The sequence below is a fragment of the Camellia sinensis genome, chromosome 10 (genome assembly GCF_055761805.1).
Source record: "Camellia sinensis isolate YWXY chromosome 10, ASM5576180v1, whole genome shotgun sequence".
NCBI classification, from domain to species: Eukaryota; Viridiplantae; Streptophyta; class Magnoliopsida; order Ericales; family Theaceae; genus Camellia; species Camellia sinensis.
This window is the reverse complement of record NC_138970.1, coordinates 56,343,424-56,358,364: the sequence shown is the minus strand read 5'-3', so window position 1 is coordinate 56,358,364 and position 14,941 is coordinate 56,343,424. Positions and strand designations below refer to the sequence as shown.

Below are 14,941 nucleotides of genomic sequence, written 5' to 3'. Positions count from 1 at the left end.
ATGCTCATTTTCTGCCTGTCAAAACTATTTATAATGCTGATAAATTGGCCAATATCTATATGACTGAAATTGTGAGATTGCATGGAGTGCCAGTGTCTATTGTGTCTGACAGGGACTCAAAGTTTGTATCGAGATTTTGGAAGAGTTTGCAACAAGCTTTAGGGACTTAATTGAGACTGAGCAGTGCCTATCACCCACAAACAGATGGCCAAACTGAACGAACGAACCAAACTTTGGAGGATATGCTCAGAATGTGTGTGTTAGACCTCCAAAGGAATTGGGAGACCTATTTGCCATTAGCTGAATTTGTGTACAACAACAGTTACCATTCAAGCATTGGAATGGCTCCTTACGAAGCTTTGTATGGAAGAAAGTGTCGTTCTCCTATATGTTGGGCTGAAGTAGGTGGTAGACCTTTGTTGGGACCAGAACTTGTGCAAGAAACCATTAAGAAAGTGAAACTAATACAGCAGCGTCTGAAAACTGCACAGAGTCGGCAGAAAAGTTATGCCGACGTTCGAAGAAGAGAGAGGGAATATGAAGTTGGGGACCATGTGTTCATAAAGGTGACCCCGATGACGGGTCAAACTCGGTTTGGTGTTAAGGGCAAGTTGGCACCGAGGTATGTTGGACCTTATGAAATTCTCGAAAAGATCAATCCGGTGTCGTATCGGATAGCCTTACCTCTTGTAATGGAACATATGCACAATGCCTTTCATGTATCGATGCTTCGGGAATATTTGAGAGATCCACTCCACATCATTGAACCGACATATGTGCTTTTGAAAGATGACTACACTTATGAGGAGAGACCTATCCAGATTGTGAATCGCCGGGTCAAAAAGTTGGGGAATAAAGAAATACCATTGTTAAAGGTCGATTGGCAAAACCACGGAGGAACCTATGTAACTTGGAAAACCGAGGAAGACATGATGAAGAGATATCCGAATTTGTTCCCATTAGACCCAATGTTGATTCCGAATGAAGGTAATTCGAGTTTGGAGGACCAAACTCTTTTAAGAGGGGAAGACTGTAATGACCCCGACCTCCGATTAATGCTAATTCATGAATAATTATGCTTAATAGTAATTTAGAAAGGATTTGGGATTTATTTGCATATGTATTGCATTATGTATGTGTTTCTATCTGTTCGGTGTAAAATGATCTGTTCATGTTACGACTTTAAATTGTGAATTGAAGGCCTTATCGGCGCCCGATTTCGAAATTGATTAGTGTTTTAGACTAGTTAGATTTTATGTGATTTTATGGTAGATTTAATTTAAATTCGATTTGGAATGTTTAAATCAGATTAACTAATGTTAAACTAATTGAACCTAGATATTTACCCTTTTGCCATTGTGAGTGGGCTACTTGTTTCATCTTGTTAAGGACTTATTTCACACCACTTCATCATCTTTTGAAGAGACCAAACCGTGGGTTAGAGCTAGAGATAGGAGAACATTTGATTTCAACAAAATTCCTTAGAGAATTGGGGAGATTTTGAAGAATTGTTGAGTAGCTCAAGAATTTTGCTTAGTGGAGCTTAATTAAGGTGTTTAGGTAAGAACTCAATCCCTTGATCTTGTCATTGAGCCATCTAGAACTTGTTTACACGTGAAATAGGTGAAATTATGGGTTAATTGGGCTAGAATTCTAGGAACCTTAATTAATTCATGCATGCATGTGCATATCTTGAAGTTTAAAGTTGTTTTCATGGAAATTCTTGCATGCATGTTTACATTTTGGTTGAAGTCCATGATTTCATCTTGTTTTTGAAAGAATTGGCTCTTAGGAGCATGAATTGGAAGCCATGAGGTTGATTAAATTCATGCATCTTATATATTCTTCATGTTCTTGAAGTTTATTTGAAAATTGTGTTTAATTGAACTATCTTTGGGCTTTGATTTCTCAAATTGATCTTTGAAACATGTCATATTATGAGTTTAAAAGTGTTTCCCAGAAAACTAGCCCAAAAGGATCGAATTTGATGCATTGTAGTTGAGTTTTGAGCTTGAGGTTCGAATCTGAAAATTCTAGATTTTGGAATCACGCTCGAGCGGAAAACTCTACGCTCGAGCGTAAATACTGGGTTCATGAAGTACGCTCGAGCAGGTAAAATGACGCTCGAGTGGGAATTTCGTGTATCCAGTACTTTGTCTGTATTTGCAGTCCGCTCGAGCAGGGTAATGCACGCTCGAGCGAGGACTTGTGTCTCACGCTCGAGCGGGTATCGAGCGCCCATCGAGCATGAATTTCTTGTATCCATCACTTTTACTGTAACTTGTAGTCCGCTCGAGCGGAGTAGTACACGCTCGAGCGGATTCCTTTTGTCTGCATGTCCGCTGGAGCGTAGAAGGCCACGCTCGAGCGAGACCCCTATTTCAGCAAAGTTTTGAAAAGTGTTTTAAAGTGCATCTTTGCATCGTCATTCCATCCTAGACATTCCTAGGCCATGTTTAAGACTCTATTATGAGGATAAGAGATTAGAAACACACTAAGAGCCAACGAAATAAGTTTTGTGTAATTAGAACGTGTGTTTCAAGTGTGTATCTGTTATGTGTCGTGTAGGTCACGTGCCATGTCCTGTCTGATCGATCTGCTCTGTCTGTCTGTCTCCGAGCCCACTGTGAGTAATAACTCTGTAAAGTCATGTTTAACCTAAGTATTTTATGACTGGTATGGTATGATCTGTTTTCTGAAATGATATCTTACGAATTATGAATGAATGTCCAATTCTCTGAAAAGTATTTGTGGCACCCTTAGTTCACGTGACCCTCGCCCGGGGGTAACAATACCGCTGCCAATCTGCATGTGGCTCTCGCCCGGGGGTAATACCGCGGCCAATCTGCACGTGGCCCTTGCTTGGAGGTAACAATATCATAGCTACTTGCGCTCAAGTTATGGACCTTTGTGGTCGTTGGTACCAACTATGTATGTGGGTCTCTGGACCAATCTGTTCTGATAGCTAATGGATGTACCACGTATGATCTTATGCAAAATCTGAATATGCAAATGTCTATGAATCTGTTTCTGTTTTGAAGTCTGATTATGCTCTGAATTAAATACTAGATTCTAACTTGTGATGGACATCATTCATATAACCCCTTTACTCTGTTATTGTTCACTGGGCTTTCGCTCACAGTTTATATTATATATGTAGGTGAGTCGGCATGTGACCAGGGCCAAAGTTGACGGCCCTCTATACCGTTTTTGTCAGCCAACCGCTGTGCCTCCCGAGGAGGTTCCGATCGAGTTTAACGCCAAGCTGTTTTTGTATTTCATGCTAATCTTTGTGTAAGCACTGTACAGTCAGATCTTGGGAAGTTCACTTCTGTAAATATTTTGTAAATACTGTGTATCTAGACTGGCATGTTTATATAAATATTTATAAGTTTTAAAATGTTCTGTCCCATGTACATTATCACAGTTCATTGGACCTTATCTATTTTGTATTATTGCTTCCACAGCCCCTTACTATTTGTTAATCTGTTCAGAGGCCTTTAGTAATCCACGGATCACTGGCCGATTACGGTACTAAACCCATAGGGGCGGGTTTGGGTCGTGACAACTACTACCAATTGGCCAACCACCACCAATCGGCAACACTATGAAGCCACCACCATTATGAAGTGGTCTTCCCTGTTGCCACTTTCCCTCCTCTTCTTTTTGCCTGTTGCTGCTACCATCATTGCCATCAGTTACAACTCGCGGTCTAGGGTTTTAGAAAGCAGTATCATGATGGAAACTGCAAAGGCAATGGCTATAGAGGAAGGGATGGTCAAAGCTAGTCAAGTGACTGATTGGAATTTGCAAATAGTGTGTGGGTTTAGAGTTGGAGAGGACGGGGTAAAGGGTTTGGAGTTACAAGGGCTGCCAGTGATGGCAGTGAAGACAACATGAAAGAAAGGGCTATGGTGGGCTAGCTAGAGTGAGAGTAGCGCTAGAGAAGGCAATGGTGACTGGTAGTTATAGTGATGATTGATGGGTTACCCCAATTAGGGTAAACTACTAACAGATCCTAATAGTTAGACTTAATCTCCATCAAGTCCTATTGAAAATAAGTCTTGGTAAAATTGTCGGTAAAAATATTTTTTTATAACAATTTTTTACATACGTCGTTAAAAATTAACAATTAGCAACTTTTTTTTTTTGTGATAATTTTTATAAATTGTCGCTAAAACTTACAATTAGTGACATTTTTTTATGTCAAATTTTTCTTATAGGATCTATTGGACTATAAGTCTACTTATTAGGACCTACACGTAAGTTCCCCTACCAATTATGGTTAGAATTATGATTAATATGTTGATGGTAAGGGTATTTTGAGAATTATGTGAGATTATGAGGTGTCAATTGAAAAAAATAATAAATAAATAAAAATGTGTATAGTGTGAATTAAATGAATGGTGTGAACTCATAGTAATAGTATTATAAAGTAAAACCTCTCCTATTTATTACAATGTTGAAATTTAGGATACTTTTTATAATTTTTCCATAATTTTTCAACTAGGAGAAGAAGAGGACAGATTACAACCACAGAAAAAAGGCAAGGACGTGGGCGCAAGGGAGAGAAACGTAGGAGATCAACATTACGTCATATCAAGAAACGTGTACGGTTGATAGCATCCATTCTCTGTCCTTCCTTCCACTATAACCACTATAAATTGGGGTCATGAGTTCATTCCCTATTACTCGTTCAACTCTTGAGAGCTTTTCTTGTTGTTTGCATTTATTGCTTTTCAACTCTCTCTCTTTTTCTTAGAACTTTCTCTCCCAACTTTTTCCCTCGAAAATGTCTTGCTGCGGAGGAAACTGTGGCTGCAGCGGTGGCTGCAAGTGCGGCAACGGCTGTGGAGGGTAGGACTTTGTTTTCATTTTGATCTCTGTTTGTTTCCCTTGATTGTTCTGTCTTGAAAATTTCCCCGGCAGGAAAGTTTTTCCTTGTTAAAATTTAGTACTTTCTTTCTTTAATTAGAACATGGGTATGTTGTATATTTTGACAAAAATACGAAACTTTGAAAATCTTTTGGGTTAATTACCAAGATTTCTTCAATTATTAATTAATATTATTTTAATTCTTCATCTATGAATTCGTACATGTTAACTTGTCAATTTTAAAACCGCACAAATATGACTTTTTTTGGAGGTGATCAGCGAAGATATATAGAATTGAAGGGCTAACATGTACGGGTTCATAGATGAACAATAAATTGATATTTACTAACAATTTAGGGAGTGTTGGTGTAATTAATCTAGGGAGTCTTTTGGCAATATACTATTTTAATCAAAAAATTACTACCAAATAGTCAACTCTTTTATTTTTTTATACTTGTTTTTGAAATTACAAACAGGTGGGAATCAGGAAAAAAAAATTAAAGAGGAAAAATATATATATATGACACATCACATCACATATGAGTTTCACTTCTTGTCACATCATTGGAGTTCTCTTTAAAATTCTCAATTTTTATTAAAAAAAAAAAATACCACGCTCCAACTTTCACCAGCTTATAATTCTCCCCTTATGAAATAATAATAATAATAATAATAATAATAATCAATTAAAATAGCCCTTCTCCAAGACTACCATAAATATTTTTTTAATACTTATTTTTGTCAAAAAGTGGAAAAAATAGGTTCTATGAAAGCAAACAGATCTTTCATAGACAATTAAGCTGTGCTTTTGGTTTGGATCAAGGATTTAAGAGGGATTTATGGAAGAAAGAAAAAAATATTTGTGAAGAAGAGAGAGAGAGAGAAGTAAAAAGCAAAGCAAAGAAAAGTGAATTCTCTTTTTTTCTAGTTTCTTTTTACAAATCATTAGTTAAATTTTTTATTCAAACAATTTTTTATTTTTATTTTTTACAAATCCTTTCTTAAATTATGCCTCCAAACAGAGCCTGAGAACATCTCCAATGGTTCAATATTTTTTTTTCATCAAATCTGAGTAAAATAAAAAAAGATTTCCTCAATCTGATATCACACACTCCAACGGTGTTTTTATCAAAACACCGGATGTCTAGGTGGACAACCGGCTGATCGACCGGCCGGTCGACCGACAAGAGCATTTTAGGGCTATTCTTGAGCTTATTGATATTAGCAAGCTGAGCTTCCCTACTCCGCAGCATTTCTTCGAGCAGGTTGTCTTCAATTGAAGTATCATACACTTTCCCTTCGCCAAACCCAAAAGGCTTGTTCTCAATCCACTCTTCATATTCATCAAAGGCACAAACATCTCTTCATCTTCATCATCATCATCATCATCATCATCTTCAAAGTCATCATCGAAATCTTCCATTTCCAAGAGCCTATTATTGTCTCCTCTTCCTCCACTTCGACTCTTTAAAGCAGAAACACAATTTAGTAGGAATTTGATGAAGAACAGGACAGAAATTGAGATGGGTCAATCCATCTGAAAGAAAAGAGAGATGGGTTTGGTGGGTTTTGGATGGAAAAGGAAGAAATTGAGAGATGGTGTGGTGATGGGTGGTGTTGCAGGGTGGTGGAAACCCTCCTAGGCTGAGCATTGTTGGGGGCTATGTCTCTCTCGAAACTTTCCGTTCCTCTTCAATTTTGTGCAGTTAATTAACCGGATGACCAAGTGCACAACCATTGGAGATACATCCGGTTAATTAATGATTTGGGTTTCCTTTCCTCTTCAATTTCGTGCAGTTATTTGGTGATACATTTGCTAAACCATTGAAGATGGTCTTAGATATTTTTTTTTATTTTTTATTTTTTGTTTTTTATTTTTAGATGGTGAGCGTTTGTTAGTTTGTTTTATGTTTTTGTATTGTTATTTGACTATCGCTCTAACACAGACCATAATATTATAGAGCAATTTTATTTTAATTTGTATCATTACAGTTTGTATTAATATATTTTGGTTAAAAAAAAAAAGAACACCAATGATTTGACTATTGTAACAATATAAACTCTCAATTTTTAATTTTGTCAATCTAAAGTGTAATTTTTTATTTATTTTTAATCTAAATCATCTATTTATTTTCGTTAAGTAAACAATAACATTTAATCATTTAACTTGATGCAGGTATATATTAAAATATTTAAAATATATATTTTTTAATTTAATAATTAAAATATTAATATTTTGTCAATTTTACTTCACAATAGGCAAATGATTTAGATTGAAAACAAATCAAAAAATTTAAATTTAAATTAATAAAATTTAAATTTTATGATTTATTTTGTTATAATTTCAAACCTTGACTCTTTTTTTAAAAAAAATTCAAAAAAATTATCATTCCTTCCTCTTACCGTTGCCAGTTTTTTTTTTTTAATTTTATTTTAAATTCTTTCTGGATTACCAATTATTGAAATATTTATCCAAATAATAATTCATTAATGTTGTATTGGGTTAGGAGATTTGGAAAAGAATTAAAAAAAAAAAAGAAAAAAGTAAAAAATAAAAAGTAAGCAAAATATAAATAAAATATATTTATATTTTATTTTATTTCATATATTTTTTTCTTTTTTGTTTTTAAACTTCTTTTCAAATCCTGCAACGAAACACAGCGTAAAGATCCGCCCTTAATTATTTTATGATTTGGAATGCTAAAATTTCTGGATAATATGATGACAGATGCAACATGTACCCTGACATGAGCTACTCAGAGACCACCACTACCGAGACCCTTATTGTTGGTGTTGCCCCTCAGAACACGTATGTATCTATTCTTTACACACACATATATATATATATATATATATATATATATACATGTGTGTGTGTGTGATCTTTGTAATTTTAAAATTTTTAGATAATTTGTTTGATAAATTAGAAAAATATATAGTAGTTTAAGGTAGTTTGACTAGTAAGAAATTTTTTTAGTTATTATTGGATATAACAATTATTGAACATGGGAGGCATTCTTGAAATTTAGAAAGATAATAATGATAAAATTAGCAAATATTGAATATGAAGAGCATTTTGAGAATAATAATAAAGTGTTTGTATCAGGTATGATGTACGGTTTACATAATAGAATAGATGTGTTTTGTAAGATAATTCTATATAAATTGTAAAGACGGAAAAGTAATTGCATTTTACGGAGTGCAAGTGAGTTTGTATCTCCATGAATTTGTCATTTTTTTTTCGATCTTCATCATTCATCTGGAAAAAAACATTATACCCAAATCTTTTACATCTTATTTTTATTTTTATTTATTTTTTAATTTTTTTGGTGTGTAGATATGTACCCAACTCTTAAACACCAGATAAATAAACAATAAGAAAACGAATTTTAAATCATTGCATTGCAAGTGAAAATTGTGTTCCAAAGGAACATCTCACTTGTCCTTTATTAATTTATAATTATTTTTCTAATTTTTCTTTTATCCAATATAAAAATCTAAGAACACAAAAACCAATCGTGGGCTTACACAATTTCTCACATAACATGGGTCTGAGTTTTTTTAAGTTCTACACTCAAAAGGTCATGTCCGATTCTATAATTGGTTTTTGTGCCAGCCAATAAAAAATATCATATATTCTACAATCTAATTTTATTAATAACACTTGTTTTTGCAAATTAATTTCCATTGCAATTTTTTTTTTTAATTAAATGGAAGTTAAATAGATATCTGATACATATTTCTAATTTTATGTGCAGACACTTTGAGGGATCTGAGATGGGTGTGGGAGCTGAGAATGGTTGCAAATGTGGAGCCAACTGCAGCTGTGACCCTTGCACTTGCAAATGAGCAAATGACAACTTCCTAACTAGCCTTCTACAAAGCCAGAGATGAGAAGATGGTTCTCTCTCAACAATAATCTAAATTATGAAGGTTTTTTTTAGTGTTTTTCTTATAAATGAAGTGGACATGGTCATTTGGTGTTTGTTTGGCTATGTTTGTATAATGTTAGGAAGTTATATATGTATGTTTAGAGTTCGAATGTCTGTCTGAATGGAAACTCTACTTTGTATGTTTAGAGTTCGAATGTCTGTCTGAATGGAAACTCTACTTTTCTGTTACATTAATGTCGTTTTCTTTGATTTTTAGGTGCATTTTTATTTTTTTGCTTCATGAAATCAGTGAAAATTTGCTTTTTGGCATCGGAAGGGATAAGATAAGGACTTTGGTATCTTATCCATAAAAAAGTTAAAAAAAAAAAAGAAAAAAGAGTAAATTACAAATAAACCCCTGAGATTTGTTTAAAATATAGATTGTTCTTGTAATTTGAAAAATTATAAATATTTCTTTATTAAAATTTTTTATTTAACAGAATTAACTAAAAAAAAATAAAATTCATAATTGTTCTCCTATACAATAATAAAATTACTTAAATTATTAATTAAAATATATTTTTAACATCATTAAAAAATGTTAATTGATTTGATGATTTATTAATAAAAACGCTATTTGTTATGAAAATAGAAACCTCAGGGAGTAGAATGTAATTTTCAAAATCACAGGGACAATTCTTATTTTAATCAAGTTTTAAGGGGTGTATTTGTAATTTATTCTAAAAAAAAATCAAAAAAAAAAAAATTCCAATAGATCAAACGTGTATACTATGTGGTGTGTCAAGTGTATTGGACTATACTTCATTAATTTTGATTATGTGTCCTTTTATTATAAAATTGAGTCCTGTTGGGGATCCCCAGCACCCCCACATCCACGTGGGGGCTGCCAATGAAAAAAAAAAAAAAAATGTTTCGGACCAATCAAAAGGGACTCCAGCACCCCCCACTGGGGTCTCATGCATTTTCCTATAAAATTTTATATATTATGTGGTCTATCTTTTCAAATATATCAGACCATGTAATTAGTTTTTTTTCTATTTTATCTTTTAAATTTTAGATAAATCAATTATATATCTTCCTATTATAACATGAACGCACAATCACTTGATGGGTGCGATCAATAAACTTCCCCAAAAAAAAAGGGATTTTAGTAGTTATGTATTTTTTAGTGTAAGAGGAGTTAAGTTTAAGCCCACTAAATTAATTAGGCCCAATAATCCAAGGTTGATGGGCCCAAATTTATCGCAAGTCCAAGACCGGTGGGCCCAGATTTATCACCATCAAACGGGCTGAATGGCTCTAAGCCTCGAAAGGGTTCGGATCCACGAATTTAGAGACTTACTCGGGCCCAGACTCGAAAGGGTATTAGGCAAGCCTAGAGATCCGAGGCACTCGGACTCGAAAGGGTTCGGATCCACGAACCTAGAGGTCCGAAATACTTGGCTTCGAACGGATTCAGACGCAATCTAGAAGTCGCTCCGTTAATGAGTACCAGAACACTTGCGGGCTCGGAGCTTTCCAGGATCTACGCACCAGAACCATGGGTGTAATGGAGTTCGAACAAAGGACCCGATCCCGAGGACGGTGAGTGGAGACAAATTCACTCTTCGATTAAACTAGCCTATACCCGGGTCGAGGTGGCACGACCCCGGGGGGTCCATGAGACTCGGCAATATTTTGCGGCAGGACGTCCTCTGGGACTACCCCTGACCCTTTGGGATGATTGGGGATCATTGGTTAGGTGTGGCTAAGAAGAAGGGTTCGCCGAGGGATTGATCTCCTCTTCGGGGTTTTCTCATCCTCGGAGAAGTCACCTCCTCGGAGAGGTCACCTCCTCGGACAAGGTGGTTAGAGAGAATATCCCCCATGTGCCTTGCACATGGGCTCCATCCTACATCATGAGGTGCCTATAAATAGCACCCACCCATAGCTTTACAAATGATGGATTTTGGAGATTTTTAACTCTTGGGAAAGAACTAATTTCCCTTCTCCATTATCAACCTTGAGAGTGAAAGTGGGAGATCGATGGGAAAGCCTTGCCATTATTCTATTCTCTAGCCATTTTGCCTTCTTCTTCACCCAATCTCTTATCTCCATCATCTCCTTTGTTGTTGTGTTCCTAAGTTGAGATTATTGAAGAATCTAAGCCTCTCATCATATTCTAGAGAATTCGAAGTTGTTCTTCAAGGATCTTCGAAGATCTTTGAATTTTCCAACTCTTTTCTTGAACCCTCTCCTACATTTTTGGCGACTCCACTGGGGAGGCGGATTGGTTCATGGTCTCAACGAGATCTGGAATCCACACAACTCCAACAAGGATGGCGGGAGAAGATGAAGTTCACCAACAAGGATCCTCTAATGGTGGTGATGACAGAACCATGGCTCCAGATCAACCACTTTTGCTTGAAGCCATTCAAGGACTTCGGAATACTCAACAAGAGATTCTTACCACTCTTCAGAATCTCACTCACACCATGTTGGTGATGAGTTCTAACTTTGCACCGGCGCCAAACGGAAATCAAACTGGTGGTAGAGTTATTCCCGCCGGAGCGCAAAATCAAATCCAATGAGAAGTAGGCCCCAATCAGCCTATGGCTCATGGCAACACGGCCACAGTAACACATGCTCAAACCACAGTAGGCGGCGGCAGTTTGCCCATGCCCGGGCTCCATGGCGTGCCAAGCCAAGATCCAATGGTGACTAGGGGAGTTTCTGGTGTAATGAATGGTGCTCCGGCGACTGTTGGTGTCCAGGAAAACATAAGGAGCATGATGGCGCAAAAAGGAGCTCTGTCCGTACCTAATCTTGTCACGCCACCAGTAAATGTTACCCAAGCACCAAGCGGGCCTCCTTTGGTGCCGACAACAAATCTGCAAGCACAACCCAGTATAGCGGCGCCGTACGGTGGACTTTACGGGCCTCAATTCAATGTCCCATCACCAACTGGCTTGTCTATAGGCGCTGATGGCCAATATCGTCAAATGTCCTCACTAATGATGAATTCGCAGCACCAGAATGGCCAAGTCGCCCCTAGTTCAGTCTTCGGGACCACAAGCCAAGTCCCGGGAATACCACCATCAAACTCTCTCCCTCAGCAGTTTCTCACTCTCGCCGATGTGCTCGATCTCGAACGGGGCAAGAGGACCTTACCCTCTTTGCCTGATCCAGACGTCAAGCTGCCTTACCCTATTGAGATGCTGAGCTATCCATACCCTGAGGGGTATATAGTGCCGAAGTTCATCAAGTTCGACGGCAAACAAGGAAATGCCCGAGAACATGTTGTGCGATTCATCGAGACTCTGGGTATTCATGGTTCAAACCACGTCCTCCGACTGAGAGAATTCTCTAAGTCCCTCACCGACCGAGCATATAGTTGGTATGTTAATTTGGCCCCAAACTCTGTCCGAAGTTGGGAGGAAATGGTTAACAAATTCCACTCCAAGTTCTTTCAAGTGGCGGAGAAGGTGACCACACTTACATTGTGTAAAGAGAAGCAACAAGAAAGTGAAGACATCCTTGACTACGTCAAAAGGTTTCAGGACAAGGCCGTAGATTGTCATGAAGCAGTTGAGGGGAGTTATCTGGTTCAAATCTGTCTAGAAGGGGCATTGAGCAGGTACAAAATGTTTCTAGTTAATCACAAGCTACCCACCTTCTCGGCATTAATAGAAGCAGCTCGGAACATTAGCATTCCTCAGGCTCAGGAGTCCGGATTTAAGGCCAGTTACAAGACTAGTTTCAAATCGTCTCGTGGACCTATTGTTGCTGCTGCCTCTGCCCCAGATACTCGAAATTCACAAGGAGGAGGTCATAGAGGCCAGAAGAGAAAGCAATATAATGGCGAAAAAGGGAATGTTTCTTATCCATGTGGAATCGAGGAAGTGAAAGCTCTAGTTAAGGAATGGGTGGCTAACGGAGAGCTAAAATTGCCTTATGTTGAAGAAATGCCATCAAAAAAGGACCGTCAGAGCCCTGAATTCTGTGTCTACCATCGTACATTGAAACATCCGACAGAGAAGTGTTGGACTCTCAGGAAAATCTTCAGAGATAAAGTCGAGGCAGGCGAATTGAGGTTCAAAAAGAAAGGGACTCAAGACATCCGAAAACAACCATATCCTCAACACCGAGACAAGGGCAAGAATGTTGCTATGATAGCTTATGAAGGCCCGATGATCGAGGCTATCGCCAATCTCGATGACGATGATTGTTATCTGGACGACATCCTCGAGCCAGAGGGTGAGCAAGTTTACTATGGAAGTGCTCTCGATCCAGAGGGCAGAACATTTATGACTCATGGCGAAGATCCCTTTGATCCAGAAGGAGGAGAAGAGTACTACGGAAGAGGAGGACACCATGTTTATGTGGCATCTTATTTTGAAGAGACCGAGGAGATGGTTAACTACGAGCCTGCAAGAGTGGAAAAAGATCCGGATCACTATGCCAAAACCTTGCAAGACTGTGTAAAGTTCAAGCAGTTCTTTGACCAGCTTGGACTTTCCAAGGAGGCAAGAACAGAAATCACCAAGTCTATCATTAATATAGCCGAGGCACACCATGAGGAATGCATGTCGACTGAGGGATCTATCTCGAGGAAGGCAAAAGAGCAATCTAGTGCCATTACTTTCTCCGAGGTTGATCGGAAGTATCCTTTTTCTCACAACCGCCCGCTTTATGTGACTGCTTTTATTAACGGGGTTGAGTTCAAAAGGGCCTTTCTAGATAGTGGAGCCTCTATCAACATTATGACTCGCGCTACTCTAGAAAAGGCCGGAATCTCTGAAGAACGCATTGTGAAGCAGCCGATAGTCATCACTGGCTTCGGTGGGGAAAGGAGAGTTACTATCGGATGCGTAACAGTTGATTTAGCCGTCGGAGAGATTCGCTCGGCCACCAAGTTCCATATTATCGATTCTGAGGCAAATTATCACATCATTCTAGGGAGGACCTGGATGCATAGATATGGGGTTGTACCATCAAGTTATCATCAGTGTGTTAAGGCTAAATGGGGAAAGAAGACGGTGACAATTCAGGCTACAGAAAGGCCGTTCGAGATCCATGAAGCTCATTATTCTGATGTCATCTACTTCACCGAACTGGCTGTCGAAGAAGTTCCCACCACCTCTAAGCCTCGAGGGGTCAAAATTCCTCGTTGGGAGGATATCAAAGATGACAAGGAGCCGATGACAGAATCAAGTAAGCGGGCGATGTCTAGACCAGAAAGTCCGCCTATTCCTCGGAAGGTGATGAAAGTTCGAGAAGGAGGCAAGATGGTGTACTATTTATGAAGGTGCGGGGAGTCGGTTTCTTCAGTCACCGACTCCGAGTCAAAAGAAGAGCCTCCTGACAATGATATAGTAATAAAGCCTGAAGTGGCTCCAGAATGTATGCAAGATGGGCCGAAGCCTCAGCCCGAACAACTTATTGAAATAGATCTGAGTGATGGACAAGATGCACCGAGGCCAGTATTCGTAAGTTCGAGCCTTAGCCCAGAGAAGCGGGAACAGTTGTTAAAGTTGATAAGCCGATACTCAGATGTGTTTGCTTGGTCATATAAGGAAATGCCCGGACTAGATCCTGACCTAGTCTCCCACTATCTTGATGTGTTCCCAAACTCCAAGCCAATTAAGCAAGCTACTCGAAAATATCATCCAGATCTCGAAGAGAAGATTAAGGAGGAGATTGAAAAACTTCAACAGGCTAGTTTCATCCGGCCAATACAGTACCCCACGTGGTTAGCAAACATCGTGCCAGTAAAGAAGAAGAATGGCCAAATCAGAGTATGTGTAGACTTTCGAGATTTGAACAAATCTTGCCCGAAGGATGAATTCCCTCTTCCTCACATCGACACCCTCGTGGATACTACCTCGGGACACCAGATGTTCTCATTCATGGATGGATTCAGTGGATACAATCAGATTAAGATGGCTGAAGAGGACGCAGAAAAGACCGCTTTTAGAACACCTCTCGGAAACTTCTTTTATACAGTCATGCCTTTCGGACTCAAGAATGCCGGTGCAACTTACCAAAGGGCTATGACTGCAATCTTTCATGACATGATCCATCATGAGGTGGAAGATTATGTTGATGATCTAGTGGTGAAATCCAAGAAAGAAGAAGACCATCTCCGAGACCTTGAGAAGGTATTCAAGAGGTGCCAGAAATTCAAAATGAGG

General features: G+C 38.2%; 1 protein-coding gene across 2 annotated transcripts in view; it reads left to right on the top strand.

Moving 5' to 3' along the window:
* Positions 1 to 4,677: 4,677 nt before the first annotated feature.
* The window catches only part of LOC114257878 (metallothionein-like protein type 2), a 79,673-nt gene continuing 69,409 nt past the window's right edge, over positions 4,678 to 14,941 (top strand). Inside the window, exons 1-3 of one of the 2 annotated variants that reach the window (XR_014342028.1) lie at positions 4,678 to 4,857; positions 7,604 to 7,684; positions 8,634 to 8,801. Coding sequence is in view for 1 of the 2 variants with exons in the window: in XM_082891433.1 (XP_082747559.1) it covers positions 4,793 to 4,857; positions 7,604 to 7,684; positions 8,634 to 8,724 (237 nt within the window). In the remaining variant the exon portion in view is untranslated. Of the gene's footprint in view, positions 4,858 to 7,603; positions 7,685 to 8,633; positions 8,954 to 14,941 lie in introns of those variants that run through there. The other variant, XM_082891433.1, reaches the window with a different exon arrangement.